The 22,039-nt window shown below is 44.5% G+C and overlaps 1 protein-coding gene across 1 annotated transcript in view; it reads right to left on the reverse strand.

Moving 5' to 3' along the window:
- The window catches only part of MINDY2 (MINDY lysine 48 deubiquitinase 2), a gene marked incomplete in the record, with an annotated part of 1,894,024 nt that overhangs the window by 1,260,328 nt on the left and 611,657 nt on the right, over window positions 1-22,039 (reverse strand). Inside the window, 1 exon segment of the mRNA XM_044078895.1 lies at window positions 13,206-13,270. Within this exon segment, the coding sequence (XP_043934830.1) occupies window positions 13,206-13,270 (65 nt within the window).

Here is a 22,039-nt window from a genome sequence, read left to right on the forward strand (position 1 = left end):
ACTGGTGCAAGAACCATGGACTAAAACTAAATGACAAGAAATGCATAATAGCATCTTTTGGGAAGTCTTCCACCCCTGGTAACTATCATACCGACAACACATCCCAAAGAGTTGACACAGTAATCAGGGACTTGGGGACTCACATAGATAGTAATCTAGCCTTTGACCATCATGTGTCTACAGTAGTTCATAGGTTCATAGGCAGGTACTAGGCTATCTGCCCAAAGGCATTTATAAGCCTAGCCAGAATGTGTTGGCTTTCACTGCCCCCTTAGATTAGTTCCCTGTGCTTCTGTCCAGCAGAGCCACTGAAGTGATCCCCGGGGTAAACTTTCTTTTTCCTATCCACTCGTCAAGGTTTTTCTTGAAGAGTGTTAGCAAGGAGCTCTGCCTAATGTAGATTTTGGGATCTTGTTCCAAAGCATGGGAAGTCTCTGGGATAGGAATCTATCCCTCCAACACGTCCTATTTATTGTTGTGGTGAGGTTTAGATCCCTAGAGCGTGTGGCTCAAGGGGATAAGATTTTCTTTAGGTGGAACATGTCCATCAATTCTGGGTTGGACATGGCCTTATATGTCAGGCAGAGAACACCTCTGAGTAGGCGGTATGCAACCCAGTACAGCTGGAGTTTCTTCAGTTGAGCAGCATAGGGCATCTGTTTAAGGCCAGTGATCCTCTTGGTGAGGTACTTCTGTGGTCTTTCCAGTTGCTGCAGGTGTCTTGTAAGGTACATCCCAAATGGGGCGTTGTCCTCTATGATGGGTCTGATGAGTGATGAATACAGGGGCAAAATGACCTCTCTTGATCTGGATGAAAACCTTTTGGTGATTAGGTGGGCCACATAGAAGGATTTTTTAACCACTATGGCAATGTGATTATCAAAGGAAAGATTACTATCTACTTGGGTCCCCTAGGGTTAAAAAATCATTCTATGCTGTACAACTTACAAAGAAAGGTATGGCGTCTAGGTCCAAGGAAGTCATTGTGCACTGTATTTGGCATTCATCAGACCTATCACTGAATACAATGCCCCTTTGGTATGTACCTAACCAGGCATATCCAGCAATTGGAACATTCACAGAGGTTCCTCACTAAAAGAATACAGGGTGTAAGTAATATGTCATATGCAGACCATCTCAAGGCCCTATCCCTTTATTCATAGGTTCATAGGTTCATAGGTGTGTTCTAGGCTAATGGTCCTGGAGCCTTTACAAGCCTAGCCCATAGGATTACTCTGCCATGGTGCCACCCGACCTTAGTTCCCAGTGCCTCTGTCGACTAGAGCCACTGGAGTGATCCCCGGGGTGAATTTTCTATTTCCCATCCACTCATCAAGATTTCTCTTGAAGAGGGCCAGTGAGGTGCTCTGTTTGACATGTATGAGAAGTCTATTCCATAGCATGGGCAGTCTCTGTGTTATGAACCTGTCCCTCCAGCACGTTCTGTTGATTGTCGTAATGAGGTTGAGGTCCCTGGAGTGTGTAGTGTGGAGGGATTGGGATTTCTTTAGATGTAGCATTTCTAACAGAGCTGGGTCAGACATGGCTTTGTAAGTCAAGCAGAGATCGCCTCTAAGTAGGGGATATGAGACAGAGAATAGTTGGAGTTTTTTGAGTCTGTCCATATAGTACAAGAGTTTAAGGCCTAGGATCCTCTTTGTGAGATACTTCTGGGGCTTCTCCAGTTGTTACAGGTGTCTAGTGAGGTACATGCCAAATGGGATACTGTACTCGATGACTGGCCTAATGAGGGAAGAGTAGAGGGAGACAATAACCTCTTTCTTCCTGGATGCAAAACCCTTAGTAATGAGATGTGCCACATAGAAGGACTTTCTGACTACAGTGGCAATGTGGTGGTCAAAAGAGAGGTTGCTGTCAACCTGTGTTCCCAAATCTCTCACAACACCTTCTGTGTTCAGTGGACTACCATCGATGTGGTAATTCATGGGAAATGTTTTTCCCAAAGGGGATAAGAACACATTTTTTGGCATTGAGCTTAAGGCCATGGTTCTGACACCAGTCGTTGGTCTCAGTGAGGCCTTTCTGTAGGATGTCAACATCACTCGGGGAGTTGATAATAGCTCCCAACTTGCAATCTTCTGTGAACTTTGTCAGCCAGAGTCCTTTCATATTGGCCTGGACATCAGAAAAATAGATACCAAACAGAAGAGGACCCAGAAAAGAACCATGTGGGACTCTACTCGTGTCTGGTCAACAGTCTGACATGGAGTCAGCTACTTTCACACTGTGGGTTCTATCTGTGAGCCAGTTTGCAACCCACCTGGTGATATAGCTGGTGATATAGGGGTTGATGCCCAGCTTAGTGAGTTTTTCTATGATTCCTGAGTGGTGAATGGTATCAAAGGCCTTGGCCAGATCAAGGTAGGCTGTATGAACCACCTTGCCTTCATCCACAGCTCTGATGACTGCCTCAAAGAAGTCGACCAAGTTGAGCAGGCATGATCTATCCTTCACAAAACCAAACTGTGTGGGATCCAGCATTTGGAGATTCCCTATATCCTTGTTTATTAGGTCCATGATAAAAGAGGGGTAAAGTTGACACTGAATCTATTGGCCAGTATATTGGCAATATCTGTTGTTTCGGTATAGGAGGTACCATTGTGCAGAACCTCACAGCAAATGTGGGTATTGCCATGGAGATTTTTTACATAACTATAAAAGGCCTTGTGGTTGTCTTTACTATCTGCTGCAATTCTGTTTTCATAGCTAGCTTTAGAGGATTTGATGAGGGATCTCAACTTTTTGTTGAGGCTGATAAGGGAGTTTTTCCAGTCTTGGGACTTCACCTTATTGTGCATCCGTTTCCACCTTCTGTTGTAGAGTTTGTTTATGTCAGGGGACCACCAGATTGGCTTCCTTTTTTGGAGGAGAGTGTCATGGTTCTATTGGGTATGGAGAGAGCCATGCATTTGTGTACGTGTTCACACAGTGCACTTGTGTATGATTCAGCGGTCATGCAACTATTATCCATTTGCATGGGTGCTGTGAAGTTAGCCACCTCTGTTTTTAGGAGCCCAAAGTTAGCTTTGGAGAAGTTTTTCATGGTAGTTACCTTTGGGGGGGGGGGGGGATGTGGATTTCCAAGGTGATTAATTTTTGGTCGGATCTAACCAGGGACGAGTTGACTATTGGTGTAGAGCAACGGTTGCCCATGTTAGTAATGACCAGGTCAAGGATGTTGCTACCTCTAGTGGGGGTAATAATGAGCTGGTCCAGGGCACTGGAATTAATGAATTCCAGGAAACATTGGGCAAGTGTATTGGTACATGAGTAGTTTTCCCAGTTAATGGAGGAGTAGTTGAAGTCGCCCAGTATGAGAGTGTTAGGTTGGACCCTAATATTCTCCAGGGTGCTTAAGAACGTGGAGTGTGAGTCTTGGGACATGGTTGGGGACCTATAGTAAGCTATGACCTGAATCACTCTCTTACCCAATGTTAGCGGCACCTGAAGTATCTCTGATGTGTTATGTTGGGCCACCAGTCTGGAGGTGTGTGCATGCTTTATGAATATGGAAACACCACCATCTTTGGAGCTTCAGTCTAAGTTCTGGGCTCGAAAGGTGTGGAATGAGTTATAGCCTGGTAGTGCAGGGGTGCTTTCTGCTGCCTTGAACCAGGTCTCTGTTACAGCACAAATGTCGATGTTCTCCATTTTAAGAAGTGCTTCGAGCGAGTGCATTTTCAGATTTAGACCTCTAGCGTTGAGCAGCATGACCTTCAGATTACATTTGTTTGTAGCTGTTACGGTGGTAATTTAGTCTTTGGAACACTGCCTAAAAAAGGCACTACAGGGGTGGCAAGAGCCTTGGCCAGTATCCGGAAGCCCAGGGGTGACAGATGCAGGCCATTTCTGGCAAAGCATCGAGGTCTGTCACTCATGTCATCCCAGGCAGACAGATACTGAATCCCCTTGGAATGACACCAGAAACTTAGCCAATTGTTGAAATCAATCATTTTCTGCTTGTACTGTGATAACATTCTGGGTGATGGTAGGATGCTGCTTAGGGCTAGGGTCATAACCACCTGGGCTACATAATCCAAGAGCTCCTCCATGTCTCTTTTCATGTAGTCCAGGAAGGTACATCTCAGGTCATTCACACCCAGATGTACAATGATAAAGTCATATTTGTACCTGTTGTTGAGGGATCTGAGTGCATGCGTTATGTGGTGGAACCTGGCACATGACAGACAGCTGACTGTTACTTTCTCCTTATTCAACCTAGTGAGTGGGACATCAGTGTGCTTCACTATCGAGTCACCTATAACTAGTGTGTTGGGCATGCTGTTTTGCCTTAGGGGCTTTGGTTGAGTGGCACACTGTTTAAGAGAGTTATGTGTCTCGTAATTGGTGTTGTGTTGTGGTGGTCAAGTGCGTTTCTGCCTTGGAGGCCTCTGCTGTTTGGGTAGATTTTTATTGAGAGCCTCCATGAAGGTGGGTGTGTGGTTTGTGTTTTTATGTGAAGGCAGTGCTCGCGTGTGTTCTGGAGGGCTATGTGTTCCATGTGGTGTGGTGCAAGTGCTGACATTTTCCTCTTTACCATCTATTCCGGTCTTGGCTGGAGTGTGCATCGGTTCCAGTTTGAATATATAAGTGCATCTCTCGCAAGTCTGAGTGTTGGGAGGTAACAGGAGAGGGTTGTCATTGTACATGAGGCAGTTGCTACATTGCCTCAGGATGCCCAAGTTCACCAGGTTAATAGGAGAAAGCACAGGGAACTGACCTTTAGACATGCTTGGAGGGGTGGGCATTAATAATAATAAGTACTGGAGCTGTTTCATTGTAGAATGTTTAGTGCTGGTAGCACTTTTGTGTGCTTACAATAATTACTACAAAAAGTCTGGTAAAGTGCTAGACTAATAAGCTAGTAAAAGTGCAGGAGAAGATAAAACTAGCAGATCTAAGGGAAAAACTGAAGAGAAGACTTTGGCACTGCTCAGAAGCTTACAAACAGTCCTGGATACAGCAAATCTGTATCTGGACTAGACTAGTTACAGGAAAGTCGGGAAACAAGAGCAAATGTGGGCTTTAAGCCAGAAAGTTGAAAGAGATGGAAAAACTGTCCAAACGGCCAATAAACTACAATTTCTGGGCCGGAAACCACTCCTCTTGTGGTAGATAGGCTACCTACTGCTTACCACTCCCACTGATAAGCTAGAAGGCTTCACTCTAACAAAGGCAGGCTTGGGGGTCATATAAAGTTGACATCTATTCTGTCTCCTACAGGCTGTTGAGGGGGACATTTATGCCTGGCATACAGGCCACTGTCAGACCCCACTCTGATGGACCTCCTGCATATCCTCAAAACAAACAGCTCCAGAATTACTCATTCTAAAGACTTAAACCTTGCCTGTGATATAAATAGGACCTGCTGGAGAGACAGGTATGTATCCCAAAGACTACATGTTCTCTGGGAACAGGCTCCTTATCCATGTGAAGCAGAGTTTCTCCATAACCCAAATCAAGTGTAACTTGGACAAGTGTATGGAGAAAGTACAGTTGTGTACACTTACCATAAATGTAGGTTCGAGTGTATTTACTGTTGCAGTCATCACCTGTGGGTTATCCCTGCTGTGGTAGCCCTTGGCCGGCCCGAAAACCAGAGTTAATTTTTTTCTGCGCCGGCTGCTATCGTCTGTAGTCTGACGTCAGGTCATCAGTGCTATAAAGCAAGGCAGTTTTTCTTGCCCTAACCCATCAGAAGCACAAGAAAATATGGTAAAGTGGTCCTGGTGGCTAAAAGCCACCGTGAGAAGCTTATGTCCCCCTAAGGAAAGAGGATATAAGGGGGATGGAGGGAGGAAAACTAGGACTGCAACAGTGAATACACCCGAACATCTACATTTATGGTAAGTGCTCACAACTGTACTATGTTCTTTGTGTTTCACTGCTGTAGTCATCACTTGTGGGAGAATTCCCAAATCTGAGGAGAGGGGTGGAAGGATTAGTTAGAGACTTAGGAATGGGTCAGCATGCCCTCCAGAACTGCAGAGGCAAACCCTGCCTTAGCCTTACAGAAAAGAGGTAGGTGGTAATGCTTTGTAAAGGCATAGACAGAGGTCCAGGTGGCAGCTTCCAAGATGTCCCTGGTGGGAACTCCTCTGAGGAATGCTGTGGAAGTGGAGACTGCCCTAGTGGAATGGGTACGAATAGACTTAGGGGGTGGTTTCTCATGTAGTCTGTAGCAGAAATGGATACAGTGTGACATCCATTTGGAAATGGTTTGCTTGGAAATGGGCTTCCCCTCTGCCCCTGGGGCAAAGCTGACAAGAAGTTGGTCTGTTTTCTGAAGGGTTTAGTACGGTCCATGTAGTATCTGAGCTGTCTGTGCATGTCTAGTGAGTGCAGAATTCTTTCCCCCTTGTTTTGAGGGTTAGGAAAGAAGGTGAGTAGATGTATGGCTTGGTTGAGGGTCACATCAGATATCACCTTGGGCATAAAGGAGAGGCTAGTCCTCAGGGAGACCCTGTCTGCATGGAAAATGATGAAGGGCTCAACGGCCACGAGTGCCTGAAGCTCTGAAACCCTTCTGGCTGAGATGACAGCTAGTAGGAAAGCAGTCTTCCAGGAGAGGTATCTCAGTTCTGCTGAAGCAGCAGGTTCGACTGGTGTTAAGGTTAGTTTTTCTAAAACATAATTCAGGTACCAGGGTGGCGTGGGTGGGCTTCTGGGAGGTCTGATATTAGAAGTCCCTCTGAGGAATTGTTTAATCAAAGGATGTGAGAAGAGGGGCTGCTCTGTATTGAAATAAGCTGAAATGGCTGAGGCATGGATTTTAATAGAAGAGGAGGAGAGGCCACTATTGAGCAACTCCGCTAGGTAGTCCAGGATAAGAGGGATGGAAGGTTGTGAGGTACTGCCCCCTCTGGACTGGCCCTAGGAGCAGAATCTTTTCCATTTCCCTGCGTAGGATTTTCTGGTGCTGGGCCTTCTGGCCTCTATGATAATGTCTAGGACCTGTTTGCTTAAAAGGGGCCCCTTGTTTGCTTGTAAAGTATTAGCCATGCTGACAATTTGAGAGTCTGCAAGTCTGGGTGCAACATTCCCCCCCCCCCCAACCTAGGTCATGAGGTTTGAGATCAGGGGAAGCTGTCTGGGAGGCTGTAATGTCAGGCTGCGCAGTAAGGGGTACCAATGCTGTCTGGGCCAATCTGGAACAATGAGGACGGCCTTTGGTCTTTCCTCCTTTATCTTGATCAGTACCTTCGGAATGAGAGGCAGAGGAGGGAATGCATGCACAAACAGGGAGTTCCAGGTGAAGGTCAAGGCATCCACCTTCCATGCTAGGTGGTGATACTCCCTGGTACAGAATTTTTTCAGCTGAAGGTTGAGGTGCGAAGCAAACAGATCCACCTCCTGAGTTCCCCACTCCTGAATGACTTGCAAAAAGATTTTTCTGTGGAGCTGCCATTTGTGGGGTCCAGTAAGTTTCTGCTTAGGTGGTTTGCCAGGGTGTTGTTGATCCCTGGCAGGTATTGGGCAATTAGGTGAAATCCCATGGAGGAGGCTGTCAGCCAGAGGTTCATGGCTAGCCTGCACAGAGGGTAGTACTGGGTCCCTCCCTGTTTGTTGATATACCACGTTACTGTGGTGGTGTCTGTTTTGATAAAGAGAACCCCTGGCCTGAGATGGGGTTTGAAGGATGTCAGAGCCTTTTGTACTGCCATCATTTCCTTCAGGTTGATGTGTAAGGGAAGGTGCTGGGCATCCCAAGGACCTTGGGTGCACCTGCCTGCTAGGTGAGCGCCCCAAGCAACGTCTGAGACATTGGTGGTGAAGGTCTGCCCGGTAGGGCGGAGGATGAAGGGAAGACCCTTGTTCTTGGCACAGGCCACTGCCCACCAGAGAAACTCATCCCTTATACAGGGGATCAAAGGGAGAGAGGTCTCTAGAGGTTGAGAGTGCTGACTCCAAAGGTTCTTTAGATACCACTGAAGTTTCCTCATGTGAAGCCTGGCCAGTGGAACTAGAAGGATGCAAGATACCATGTACCCCAAGGCTTGCAGAAACTTCCTCGCAGTGAGGTGACTTCTGGAAACCAGCTCGGTTAAGTAGACAGGCAGAAAGCTTGCTTTTCTGGGGATAGGAAGGCCATTTGGGATGCTGTGTCCACCAGTGCTCACAAGAAAATTATCTTCCTGGAGGGTGTTTGCTTTGGTTTCTTCTCGTTGATGGTGAACCCTAGGAAAGTTAGGCGGGTTTTTGACAAACAGAAGGTCCTGGAGAAGCTGTTCTTTGTACTTTGCCTGAATGAGGCAGTCATCCAGAAAAGGGTAAATCTGTGTATTTCTCTGCCTGCAAAATGGTATGGTCGGGTCTAAGCATTTGGTGAATACTCTGGATGCAGTAGATATGCCAAAGGGTAGCACAGAGAACTGAAAGTGTTGTGAGTCTGCTTTGAAGTGCAGGAATTTCCTGAAGGATTCCCTTATGGGGATGTGGAAGTAGGCATCTTTTAGGTCTAGTGTCACTAGCCAGGCATTTTTTGTCAGCAAAGGCAACAGCTGCTGCAAAGTTAGCATTTTGAATTTGGAGACCACCAGGGAGGTGTTCCGAATGGATAGATCCAGGATAGGGCACCAAGTGCCCTCTTTTCAGGGAACAAGGAATAGTCTGGAATAAAAGCCTTTGCCTGTTTGATCTGAGGGGACAGGTGCTACTGCCCCGTGGGATATGAGAGTTTGGACCTGTTTCAATGCCTCTGCACACTGAGTTGATAGGAAGTCTGGGTACCCTCTTAGAATTGGGAGTTTGTTGAAAGAGAATTTGCATCCCTGAAAAATGATCTTTAGGAACTATTGGTCCTTTGTTACAGAAAGTCAATTTTCTTTGCAGTGGGAGAGCTTTCCTCCTAGCTTTTGGTGAGTGAAAGGGGGGAGAGGAAGTCATTGAGAGTTTTTGCCATAGAAGGATGGCTTAGAACTCCCTACCTTTGGGGCGGAAGTGGTCCACTGTTTGGTTCTCTGCTGCCCCTGGGATAGGGGCCTGGGTGGTCTGTCCCTGCAGGGCTTACTTTGGCCCTGTCTGCTAGGTGCAGGGAAGGGCCAGTGCTTAGAGGGTAAGTTCCTGCTGAACCTGGGAGGTTGAACCTGAAAGAAATCTTTTACGTTTTTATTTATTTTTATTTATTTATTTATTTATTTATTTATTTATTTAAGATTTGTTGACTGGGAAAGTCAGACTAGGTTCCACAGATCCTGTTTTCAGTGGAGGCCCAGGGAGAAATGCTCCAGAAGTATGTCTTTAGAATGTGAGAGGAAACTGGAGTACCTGGAGGAAACCCACACGAATGCAGGGAGAACATTCAAACTCTGCACAGAAGACACCCCAGCCAAGAATCGAACCGGAGAACCTCTTGCTGTGAGGTGACAGCGTTAACCGTTGCACCACTGCGCCACCCACCACTAGACTTTGCTTTGTCCTCCATCTTTTTAAGCACCTCTTCTGCTTTTACTCCAAACAAGTGGTAATTATCTAGGGGTGCATCAATTAATTTAGACTTGACATGATCAGGGAGAGGGTGTTCCTTCAACCATGCATATCCCTAATGACAGATCCTACCACTGCTGCCCTGTTTGAGGCTTCTAGAGCGTCATATCCAAAGTGTAATGAGTGTTTGGCCACTTGACAAATAGAGTGCAGTAAATCTGCTAACTCTTTTGAATTTGCACAGTCAGGAATTGTTGAAATCTTTTATTTTAATAGTTCCAAAGTGTATTGTTGATATTTTAACATATGGAACTGACAGTTGAGTGCTCTGATAGCTAAGGTTGCAGAGGTGTACACTTTTTTACCCCATCTGTCCAGAGCTCTGGAATCCTTGACAGAAGGAAAAGGATTCTTGGCAGAACTAGTCTTAGCTCCTTTAGGTCCCTGTGTAATGACCTCTGGGTCTACAGCAGGATTTCTGTACAGGTATTTGTGAGAATCCACTACTCTGTAATACCTGTCAGGTTTACTGGGAGCAGGTGGGAGGGCATCAGTGGCTAAACTGGATTCATGGAAAACATCATCCACCACTTCCAAAACATGGGGGATGGCCAGGGGTCTGTGCTGGGGCAGGTCCAGAAACTCTCTTAGTATTTTCTTAGTCTGGGGGAAATCCTGAGATTCCCACTGGAAATGTTCCCTGAGGGTGTGAAGGATTTCCCCAAAGAAAAGGTCTTCTGGTGGGGAGGCAGAAGGAATGGATTCCTCTGCATCTGAATCCTCATAAGCAATCAGAGGTTGTTGTTCTTCTTCAAAATCCAAATAATCACATTCCTCAGAATCCTGTTCTATCATTATTTCAGGAGAAGGGTGTCTTTTCCTTTTAGAAGTTGTGGCCTGACTACCCCTGATAAGGGAGATGAGATCCTTCGCCATTTTAAGCATTTGTGCTTGGGGTGATGGAACAGGAGCAAGATGGTGGCTAGAGGCAGATTTTCTAGGTGTGGCCTGGCTTCTAGGCCTAAGAGTATCCATCGGTCTGAGAGAAACAGTAGTTGGATGACAAGACGTCATTTTTTTTGTCTAGATTCTGCAGTGTGAGAGGCTCTTTGGAAGCCGGTGCCTGCGTCGCAGCTCCGGACCCAACCGAGGCAGAGGCAGCCAAAGGCTCGGAAGACGAAGAAGATTTCTGCGGTATACCGAACTCCGAAAGGGTCTCGGTAGAGGCCTGCGTAGACATCGAATTGGGAATCAGGGGCTGCGAAAATGCTTTGCTGAATTCCTGAGAACTGAGGACCTGCTTAGCGGAAGAGTCGCCGGAAGGCTTGGCCTTGTGTGGTCTGTCTCTATCTTTATCTCTGCATTTTTTCAGAATCTCCACAGATTGTTGGCTGATGGACGCCATTTCGGAATGCGAAGATGGAAGTCGAAAATACCTGTCTACAATAAGAGCTCTACAGCGAATGGTTCTCACATTAAAGAGGGCACAGAACCAGCAATGGGGGATGTCGTGGTCTGGGCCTAAACAAGTGATGCCCTATGAATGGAAGCCTTGGTGTGAGATCTGCTTTCCACAGGCAAGACAGTTGTTAACTTTTTTGGACAGCGGTTAGTGCAAGAAAAAAGGATCCCCAATGGGGTACTTAGCTTTAGACATTTTCAGCTGTAATTCAAACTCTGGTAGTGACCGACTGGCACACTTGTGAACTGCTTCTGCTACTGGCTCCACGGCAAAAAAGACTGGTGTAATGGCGTGGGCTGCCTTGCTTTACAGCACTGACGACCTGCCATCAGACTACAGGTGACAGCAGCCGACGCAGAAAAACACTGACTTTGGTATTCAGGCCGGCCGAGGGCTACCACAGCAGGGATAACCCACAGGTGATGACTGCAACAGTGAAACACAAAGAACATCAGGAAATTCATCCCTGGTTTGGCACCTATGTCTCTAATGGACACAGGCCCCTGCTTGTAAATGTTTCATGCTTACACTTATCAAGGGTATCAGAACTTGTCAGAGATTTGGGATATCTGGTTAGGCATAACAAGACTCTTACAGTCATTAACCTAGTAAACACAGATGAACCCATGAACCAATGTTTAAGTTAACCCAGGCTGTGAAATATAACAACTTTACCAACCATACAAGTTGCTTATTTATGTTATGTTATGGTATTTTTCTAACTGGGCAGATGAACTGATTCATATACCCTTTAGCCATAATCCATGCAACAGGCAGCCAAAGCATAAGTTGATATGTACTGTGTGGCAAGTCAGCATACGGAATTCTAAAACCAGAGAAGATCTCTTAACCCCCCCACCACCACCACCACCACCACCACCACCACACAACTGATAAGTTGAAAAAGTTCTGCCTCTGGGAAAATGTAGAAAAAAAAAGAAAATAATGCAATACTTTAGAACAAAGACAACTCCTAAAATGAAAAAAGAGATGGTGGAACGTCACAATCAAATCGACACGCTGCAATTTTACACAGCTCTTGAAGAATTAAGAGAAAAGGTTAAAATAAACTGTAACAGCTACAAGGAGAAACTGCTAAAAACAATCATTTTTTGATAAAATAAATCCTTAAATATACAGAACATAACACTGCAAATCATCACAAAATGAAAACCCACTGAGAACAAGGCAGGAAATACCTATCAAAATAAGATATCTAAAAACACAAGATCTAGACAAAAATATCTGGAAAGCAAACAGGAGGTAAACTTGTTAGGTAATATCAATCCACTGACCCTCCCACCCAACGAAGATTATTTTGTAGGTTCATAGGTTCATAGATTAGTACTAGGCTAACTGCCCTTTTGGGCCATTTTAAGCCTAGTCAGTTACTTCATGTGAGACTCAAACCCTGTACTCTGTGTCTGTAAAGTAAACACCTTACCCATTATAGCACCCTCCCACCCTATTCTAATGCCTATGCCAATGAAAGGAAATATCAGCATGTAAGACTGCTGTCTCTGTCTTGCTGAAGTAGTATGGGATATTAAGAGAATAACTACACAAAAAATTTACCAATGAGAAGTAACTGCTCCCACAGAAAGTATAAACGTCAGCACAACAGCGTTATAAAGGTCTGGGAACAGCATGGTTTTTTTGAGTACATCTTTGCTGCTTTTACTTAAGGAGGGCAAACCTCCCTACACCCTCCAAATATATACACAACTCTGAGATCGTCATTCCTTGTAGGAAAAGGGAATATTCAGGGGAAATTACTATCTTGGACTGGCTATATGTAAGACCATTTTTCGGCTATTCAGTGTCCATGTTTTGGGACTCACTCTAGAGTCCCAACATTTCAAATGGTTACAGAAACATTTACTTAATTTGCTGTTGTTCATATCTGAAGGATAAATATAATGTGCTACAGCATTTCAGCTTCACAAATGAAATCAGACAACTGTATAGGCTTCTTCAGTTAACAGATTAATATAAACTGACAGTCAATAACTATTGTAATATGCAGTAATACTACATCAGATACTGAAATTAGATGCCCCTACCATTTACTGTCAGTGAGGGCATTTACTGAAAGTGGAAACAAAGCGTGCTACTTTATGGCAGTATGTGTTATTCTAGAGATACTGTAATGTTATCTAACAGTGCCATTATATTCTTCTATATCTCTGGGTAAGTTCAATGCAGTTGCTACTACCCACCATGTCTGCTACATTTCCTAGGAAAGCTTGTATACTGTAGTTATTAACATAATTCTGAAGAGCATTCATTGCATTACCTGCTCATAGTTCAACCGTTGAACTTCAGAGATCTCCTTTGGTTTCGCTTCAAGGATGTAATCCCCTAAAAAAAATGTAAACAGTAAAATCGGTTTAAATGCTGTAATACCAACAAGTAAATCACTACTCAAAGCACTGTTCATTCCTTCTAAGAGTGTGACAATTCTTCACTAGCTTTTATCGAGCTCTCAAAACATTAGGCTGACATTTGAATGTATACTTCTTACTCTAAAATCAACGGAATTTTGATGCTGCAACATACCACTCAAGCAACAGTGCTGCTTACGTTTCACAATGCTTTTAAAACACACACAAAAAAACGACAATCCAGGGTAACATTTCTATAAATGCTACCTTTGGTTATAATTGCTGCAAATAAGATATTCTAAGTATAAAGTTCTACAAAAGTAAATGGCTCTTAGTTCCTGCTGAAAATGTTTAAAGATCAACATATGTCAAATTTTGTCATGCATCTTAACTGTTATACTTTCAAAAGTATAGTAAATGTACTAGTAACCAGTGGACTATAAACTGCTGAACTTTGCAAAATAAACAAGAAATATTGCCCAACAGGATGTGTGTGTAACTGTATAAATAACGCACACCCAGGAATGTTCTGAGGCCTGATTCTCCAAGCCGAGTGGCTCTCCACCCCTGGAAGGGTGTTACTCACACAATAACATGCACAGTAGATGGCATTATTGTGCATAGAGAATGGGCTGTCTGTAAAATTGCTTGAAAACCAGATAAAAATAACTCAAAAACCAAACTCAACCACAAAGGAAAAGAACAGCCATAACTCAGCCATAACTCTTCAAATAAAAAGAAGAATGAAATAAGCGCTTTCATTGTATTTAATATCAAGAACTTCGTAAGAATAACGTATACATGCAAATGTTCATATTTAAATAAAAATCTCACTATGTCACAATTACACTCCAATCAAAAACAACAATCAAGTATCCAATGTTGAACATTAAAAAAATTAATAAAATGTGATTATACACATAATAAAATTAAATACATGTGAAATTATATACGTTTATATTTCATAAGACTTTTGACCGAAATACAGTCATTAATGCCTGGTGCATGGTCTGCTCTTAAAAAAAGTTTGCCATTTATCAATAATGGTTGCAATATGTCTTTCAGTCTTGGTCACCAAATATCATATATGTGACAAAAAAGGCTGAAGGAGGGATGCTGTGTGACATTAATGTCCAAAGTTATAATTTGTTCTTTAAATGCGACCATTTTTCATTGTTCCAATGGGAAAAGAAATGCAAAACTTCCAATCTTCTATTAGTTTTTAGTACTTAAAATAAAAACACCAATCCATCCAGGCATGTCTAAGGGTCAGCTCCCAGTATTTTCCCCTGTCCACCTGATGAATCTGGGCATCTTGGGGCAATGCAGCAATTGCTTCATGTACACTGACAATACTCTCCTCCTAACACCAATACTACAACCTGTGAGAGATGCACTTATATAGCCAAACTAGAAGCCAAGCTCTCTCCAGTCAAGACTGTATTAGACAATCAAGAGGAAAAGGTAAACACCTGCACCATACCACACTCAACACATAGTCCATCAAAACCTACACCACCTAAACCCACACATAGTAACACAAAACATACACCTACATTCGCGGAGGCTCTCAATAAAAATCTGCCCAAACAACAGAGACCTCCAAAGCTGAAATGCAAGCAACCACCACCCCCCGACACTACCCAAATGACACACAGCAAACAAAATCAGTGTGCCACTCAACCTCAGCCCATAAGGCAAAACAACGTACCCAACATACTAGTCATAGGTGACTCTATAGTCAGGCACACTGATGTCCCACTCACCAGGCTAAACAAGGAGAAAGTTACTGTCAGCTGCCTGTTGGGTGCCAAGATCCGCCACATAACGCAAGCACTCAGGACACTCCACAACAACTACAAATATGACTCTGTCATTGTCCATGTTGTTGTGAATGACCTGAAACGTACCTCCCTGGACTACATAAAAAGAGACATGGAGGAGCTCTCGGATCATGTAGCATCCTGCCATCGCCCAGAATGATACCATAATACAAGGACAAAATGATTGACTTCAACAATTGGCTAAGCTTCTGGTGGTACTCTAAGGGGATCCAGTGTCTGTCTGCCTGGGACGACATGATCGACAGACAACGATGCTTTGCCAGAGATGGCATGCACCTGTTGCCCCTGGGATTCCGGACACTGGCTAAGCCTCTTGCCACCCCTATAGTGCCTTTTTTAGGCAAAGTTCAAACGACAAACTCACCACCATAGCAGGTATAAGCAAGCAGAATCTGAAGGTAATGCTACTCCATGCTAGAAGTCTAAACCTCAAAATCCACTCACTCGAGGAACTCCTTAAAATGGAGAAAATCGACATCTGTGCAGTGATGGAGACCTGGTTCAAGGCTCCAGAGAGCACCCTTGCATTACCAGGCTATAACTCATACCATACCTTTCGGCCACCTAATCTGGACCAAAACACTAAAGGAGGAGATGTGTCCATATTCATTAAGGATATCCATACCTCCAGGCTAGTTGCACAACATAATGCATCTGAAATTATCCAAGTGCAGCTAACACTGGGCAAGACTGCAATCCAGGTTGTAGCTTGTTACAGATCCCCTGCCATGCCCCAGGATGCCCACTCCACATTTCTTGACATACTGGGTAATATTAAGGTACAGCCCAATACCCTAATAACGGGTGATTTCAACTACTCCTCCATCAAATGGAAAACTACTTATGTACTAATAACCAAACACTCGTGAACCACCACAAAATAATGAATCAAACCAAGATCCGGTGCAATGAAGGTTGTCCAATGTAGGCACAGTAAGCAGATAGCAGTTGATAAAGTAAAACGGGTTTATTTATCTAATAAGTAAGCTACCAACGAACATCAACGACCAACAAACAAATTCCTTTATGGGCAACCGAAGTTCAATGCCAGAGGTCAACACCTCATTGGTCAGATCCGACCACAAGCTAATCACCCTAGACATCAATATCCCACTCCCACCCCCCATTAAGGAAACCACCATAAAAAACTTCTCCAAAGCCAACTTCAAGCTTCTTAAGACAGAAGTGGCAAGCTTCACAACACCCATACAGATAGAAAATAGAGGTACGACTGCTGAATCCTGTAGAAATGCACTGTATAAGCACATACACGAGTGCATAGATCGTGCCATCCCCAACAGAACCAAGACGCTATTCTCCAAAAAAAGGAAGCCAATCTGGTGGTCCCCTGCCATAAACAAACTCTACAACAGAAGGAAGAAGCTGTTGCAAAAAAGAGTAAAATCCCTTGATTGCAGGAACTCCCTGGTCAGCCTCAGTAAGAAGCTGAGATCCCTCATAAAATCCTCCAAAGCTAGTTACGAAAATAAAATCACCACTGATTCTAAAGACACCCACAAGGCATTCTACAGCTGTGTCAAGAATCTCATTGGCAACACTCAAATCCGCTCTGAGCTACAGCACAATGGCATTAGATATACAGAACCAACTGATATTGGCAACATCCTGGCAGATAGGTTCAGTGCAAACTTCACCCCCTCTCTCCCCCCAAAGGGCCCATCACTATACCGGAAGAATGCAAAGCCCCTGTAATCACGGCTGCACAAGTAAAGACTGCACTCCTCAAAGCCAAGAACACAGCATCCATGGGACCTAACAACATCCCAGGCTGTGTTCTGCATGAACTACAGAATGAACTGGCACCCCACCTAAGTACCATGTTCAATCATAACCTCACTTCAGGCTGTGTGCCTACAGAATGGTGCACATCGATGGTTATCCCACTTCACAAAGGGACCACCACCACAGACCCCAGGAACTACTGCCCCATTAGCCTGACGAGCCTGGTCTGCAAGGCCATGGAACGTATCATCTTGGAGATTATAAACAAGGACATAGGTAACCTCCAAGCTCTGGACCCCACTCAGTTTGGATTTATAAAAGGTAGGTCATGTCTCCTAAACCTGACTGACTTCTTTGAAGCAGTCACCAGAGCCGTGGAGGAGGGTAAGGTGGTGCACACAGCCTATCTTGACCTCGCCAAAGCTTTCAACACCATCCCCCACTCTGGAATTATAGATAAACTCACTAAACTGGGCATAAATCCCTATGTCACAAGATGTGTGGCCAACTAGCTCACTGACAGAACCCATACAGTGAAAGTAGCCGACTCCAAATCCAACTTCAGACCAGTGAGAAGTGGAGTACCACAGGGCTCAGTCTTGGGTCCTCTCCTTTTTGACATCTACTTCTCAGAAGTCCAGGCTAATACAGCAGGTCTTTGGTTAATGACGTTCGTAGATGACTGAAAACTAGGTGCCATAATAGAATCACCTAATGATGTGGACATTCTACAAAGGGGCCTCACTGAGACTGATGCTTGGTGTCAAAGTCATGGCCTCAAGCTCAATGCCAAGAAGTGCACTGTCATCCTCTTTGGGAAAAACACTGTACCCATGAACTACCACATAGGCGGTAGCCTACTAAACACCGAAAGTGTAATAAGAGACCTTGGGACACAGGTGGGCAGTAGTCTCTCCTTTGATAATCACATTGCCACAGTAGTCAGGAAATCCTTTTACATGGCACACCTCATCACAAAGGGGTTCACCTCCAGAAGAAAAGAGGTCATCGTTCCTTGCTACTCATCCCTCATCAGACCCATTATAGAGTACAATGCCCTATTTGGCATGTACCTTGCAAGACATCTCCAACAACTAGAAGGCCACAGAAATACCTCACTAAGAGGATTACTGGCTTCAAACAGATGCCATACGCAGACAGTTTTAAAAAACTCCAGCTCTACTTTGTCGCTTATCGCCTACTCAGAGGCGACTTCTGCCTAACATACAAAGCCATGTCAAACCCAGATCTGTTGGATATGCTACACTTAAAGAAACCTCAATCCCTCCGAGCCACACGCTCCAGAGACCACAATAATCAGAACATGCTGGAGGGATAGATTCCTGTCCCAGAGACTTCCCATACTCTGGAACAGAATACCCATTCATGTCAAGCAAAGCTCCTCATTTTCCCTCTTTAAGAAAAATCTAGACAATTGGATGGGAAATAGGAAACTCACCCTGCGGATCACTTCTGAGGCTCTGCTGGACAGGGGTGCAGGAAAATAACTTTCTTGGGTGACGAAAGACAGGGAACTTTTTTGGCTAGGCTTATATAGGCCCCAGGGCCGATAACCTAGTACCTACCTATGAACCTAAATGTTGCTTATGTCAATATGAATGCTGTCCCCTTGTTTAATACCATTCAGGAATGCATACACTCTAAACCCTAAAAGAACAATGTTAAATTCCTGGCACCTATTTAAATAGTGGTTCTCCAATCACAAAGGTTTAAATTTGAGAAGGCAAGGCAACGTACCCAACACTTTAGTCATATGTGACTCTATAGTCAGGCACACTGATGTCCCACTCACCAAGCTGAGCAAGGAGAAAATTATGGTCAGCTGCCTGTCGGGTGCCGGGATCCACCACATAATGCATGCACTCAAGTCACTCCACAACAAGTACAAATACGACTCTGACATTGTCCATGTTGGAGTGAATGACTTGAGATGTACCTCCATGGAGAACATGAAAAGAGACATGGAAGAGCTCTCAGATCATGTGGCCCAGGCAGTTATGACCCTAGCCCTGAGTAGCATCCTGCCTTCGCCCAGAATGATACCACAGTATAAGAACAAAATGATTGACTTCAACAATTGGCTAAGCTTCTGGTGTCATTCAAAGGGGATCCAGTATCTGTCTGTCTGGGACGACATGATCAACAAACCACGATGCTTTACCAGAAATGGTCTGCACCTGTCACCCCTGGGATTTAGGTTACTGGCTAAAGCTCCTGCCACCCCTATAGTGCCTTTTTAGGCAATGTTCAAAGGACAAAACTGCCATCATAACAGATACAAGCATGCAAAATCTGAAGGTAATGCTACTCAATGCTAGAAGTCTAAACCTCAAAATGCACTCTCTCAAAGCACTCCTAAAAATGGAGAACATAGATATATGTGCAGTAACTGAGACCTGGTTCAAGACTCCAGAGAGCACCCTTGCAATACCAGGCTACAACTCTTACCACACTTTTCAGCCACCAAACCAAGACCGAAACACTAAAGGTGGAGTGTCCATATTCACCAAGGATATTCACACCTCCATGCTAGTTGCCCAACACAATGCATCTGAAATTCTCTAGATAAGACTGCAATCCAAATTGCAGCTTGCTAGAGATCCCCCACCATGCCCCAAGATTCTCACTACACCTTTCTAAACATACTGGAAAATATTAAGATACAACCAAACACCCTAATACTGGGTGATTTCAACTACCCCGCCATTAACTGGGAAAACTACTCAGGAACCAACACCTTTTCCCAACAGTTCTTGGAATTAATAAATTCCAACGCCCTGGATCAACTAGTCCATTGTCCCACCAGAGGCTCCAATATCCTAGACCTGGTCATTACCAACATGGGAGATAGATGCTCCACACCAGTGGTCACCTCCTCAATGGTCAGGTTTGACCATAAACAAATCACCCTTGACATCCACATCCTACCCCCACCCCACAGTAAAGAAACCTCCGTAAAAAACTTCTCCAAAGCCAACTTCATGCTACTTAAGTCAGAAGTGACAAACTTCATGGCACCTATGCAGACGGCAGCTGAAAGTTCGACTGCTGAATCCTACACTAAGGCACTGAACGTGCATGAATCGTGCAATCCCAAATAGAATCAAGATGCTCTCCTCCAAAAAAAGGAAGCCAATCTGGTGGTCTGCTGCCATAAACAAACTATTCAGCAGAAGGAAGAAACTGTTGCAGAAAAGAGGAAAATCCAAGGATGCAAAAAACTTCCTTACCAGCCTCAGTAAGAAGCTGAGATCCCTCATAAAATCCTTCAAAGCTAGTTACAAAAATAAAATTGCCAAAGATTCCAAAGACAACCACAAGTCATTCTATAGTTATGTCAAGAATCTAAATGGCAATGCTCAGATCTGCTCTGAGCTACAACAGAATGGCATTAAATATACTGATCCCAAGGATATTGCCAATATCCTGGCAGATCGATTTAGTGCCAACTTCACCCCCCTCTCACCCACTAAAGGGCCCATCCCAATACCAAATTCCGGTAATCACGGCCACACAGGTAGAAACCGCACTCTCCAAAGCTAAGAATACAGCATCCATGGGACCAGATGACATCCCGGGCTGTGAACTACATGAACTACAAAATGAACTGGACCTTACCTAAGTGTCATGTTTAATCATAACCTCACCTAAGGCTTCGTGCGCACTGAGTGGCGCACAGCTACAATTATCCCACTCCACATGGGGGGATCTACCTTGGATCCCAGAAACTACCGTTCCATCAGTCTGACGAGCCTGATCTGCAAGGACATAGAACACATTATCATGGAACTTATAAATAAAGACATTGGCAACCTTCAAACACTGGACCACGCCCAGTTTGGGTTTGTGAAGGGCCGATCTTGTCTCCTGAACCTGACTGACTTCTTCGAATCAGTCTCCAGAGCTGTGGATGAGGATAAGGCAGTCCACACAGCCTATCTGGACCTCGCTAAGGCCTTCGACACCATCCCCACACTCTGGAATCATAGATAAACTTACTAAGCTGGGTATAAATCCCTACATTGCTCGATGGGTTTCCATCAGGCTTACTGACAGAACCCAGACTGTAAAAGTAGCCGACTCCAAATCCAGCTCCAGATAAGTGACAAGTGGAGTACTTCAGGGTTCAGCCCTAGGGCCGCTCTTGTTTGGCATCTACTTCTCTGAAGTACAGGCCAACACTAAGGGACTCTGGCTAACAAAGTTCTCAGATGACTGCAAACTGGGAACCATTACTGAATCCCCAAATGATGTGGATATTCTACAAAAGGGCCTTACAGATACAGATGCGAGGTGCCAGAGCCATGGGCTCAAGCTTAATGCCAAGAAATGTATAGTTATCCCCTTTGGGAAAAAACATGTACCCATGAATTACCACATAGGTGGCAGTACACTAAACACCAAAAATTGTGATGAGAGACTTAGGGACACAGGTGGACAGTGGTCTCATCTTCGATAACCACATCGCCACAACAGTCAGGAAATCCTTCTATGTGGCACACCTCATCACTAAGAGATTTTCATCCAAAAAAAGGAGTGCATTGTCCTACTGTACTCATCCCTCATTAGTCCCATTATAGAGTACAATGCCCCATTTGGTATGTACCTCCCAAGACATCTGCAACAGCTGGAAAGGCCACAGAAATGCCTCACTAAAAGAATCACAGGCCTAAAGCAGATTCCCTATGCTGACTATCTAAAAAACTCCAGCTGTACTCTGTGGCATATTGTCTACTCAGAGGCGATCTCTGCTTAACATACAAGGCCATGTCAAACCTTGAGCTGTTGGACATGCTCCACTTAAAGAAATCCCAATCCCTCAGAGCCACACGCTCCAGGGATCTAAACCTTATCATCACAATGAACAAAACATGCTGAAGGGATAGGTTCCTGACCCAGAGACTCCCCATACTCTGGAGTAGACTACCCACACATGTCCAGCAGCGCGCCTCCTTGACCCTCTTCCAAAGGAACCCTGATGAGTGGATGGGAGATAGGAAATTCATGCTAGAGAGGGGTCCAGGGAAGTAAATACTGTGGGAAGAAATATCAGGGGAATTGTTTGGCTAGGCTTGTATAGGCCCTAGAGCTGATAGCTTAGTACTAACCTATGAACTTATGAACCTATGAGAACCTTT

The sequence above is a fragment of the Protopterus annectens genome, chromosome 7.part1 (genome assembly GCF_019279795.1).
Source record: "Protopterus annectens isolate FY-2018-M chromosome 7.part1, PAN1.0, whole genome shotgun sequence".
Classification (NCBI taxonomy): domain Eukaryota; kingdom Metazoa; phylum Chordata; order Ceratodontiformes; family Protopteridae; genus Protopterus; species Protopterus annectens.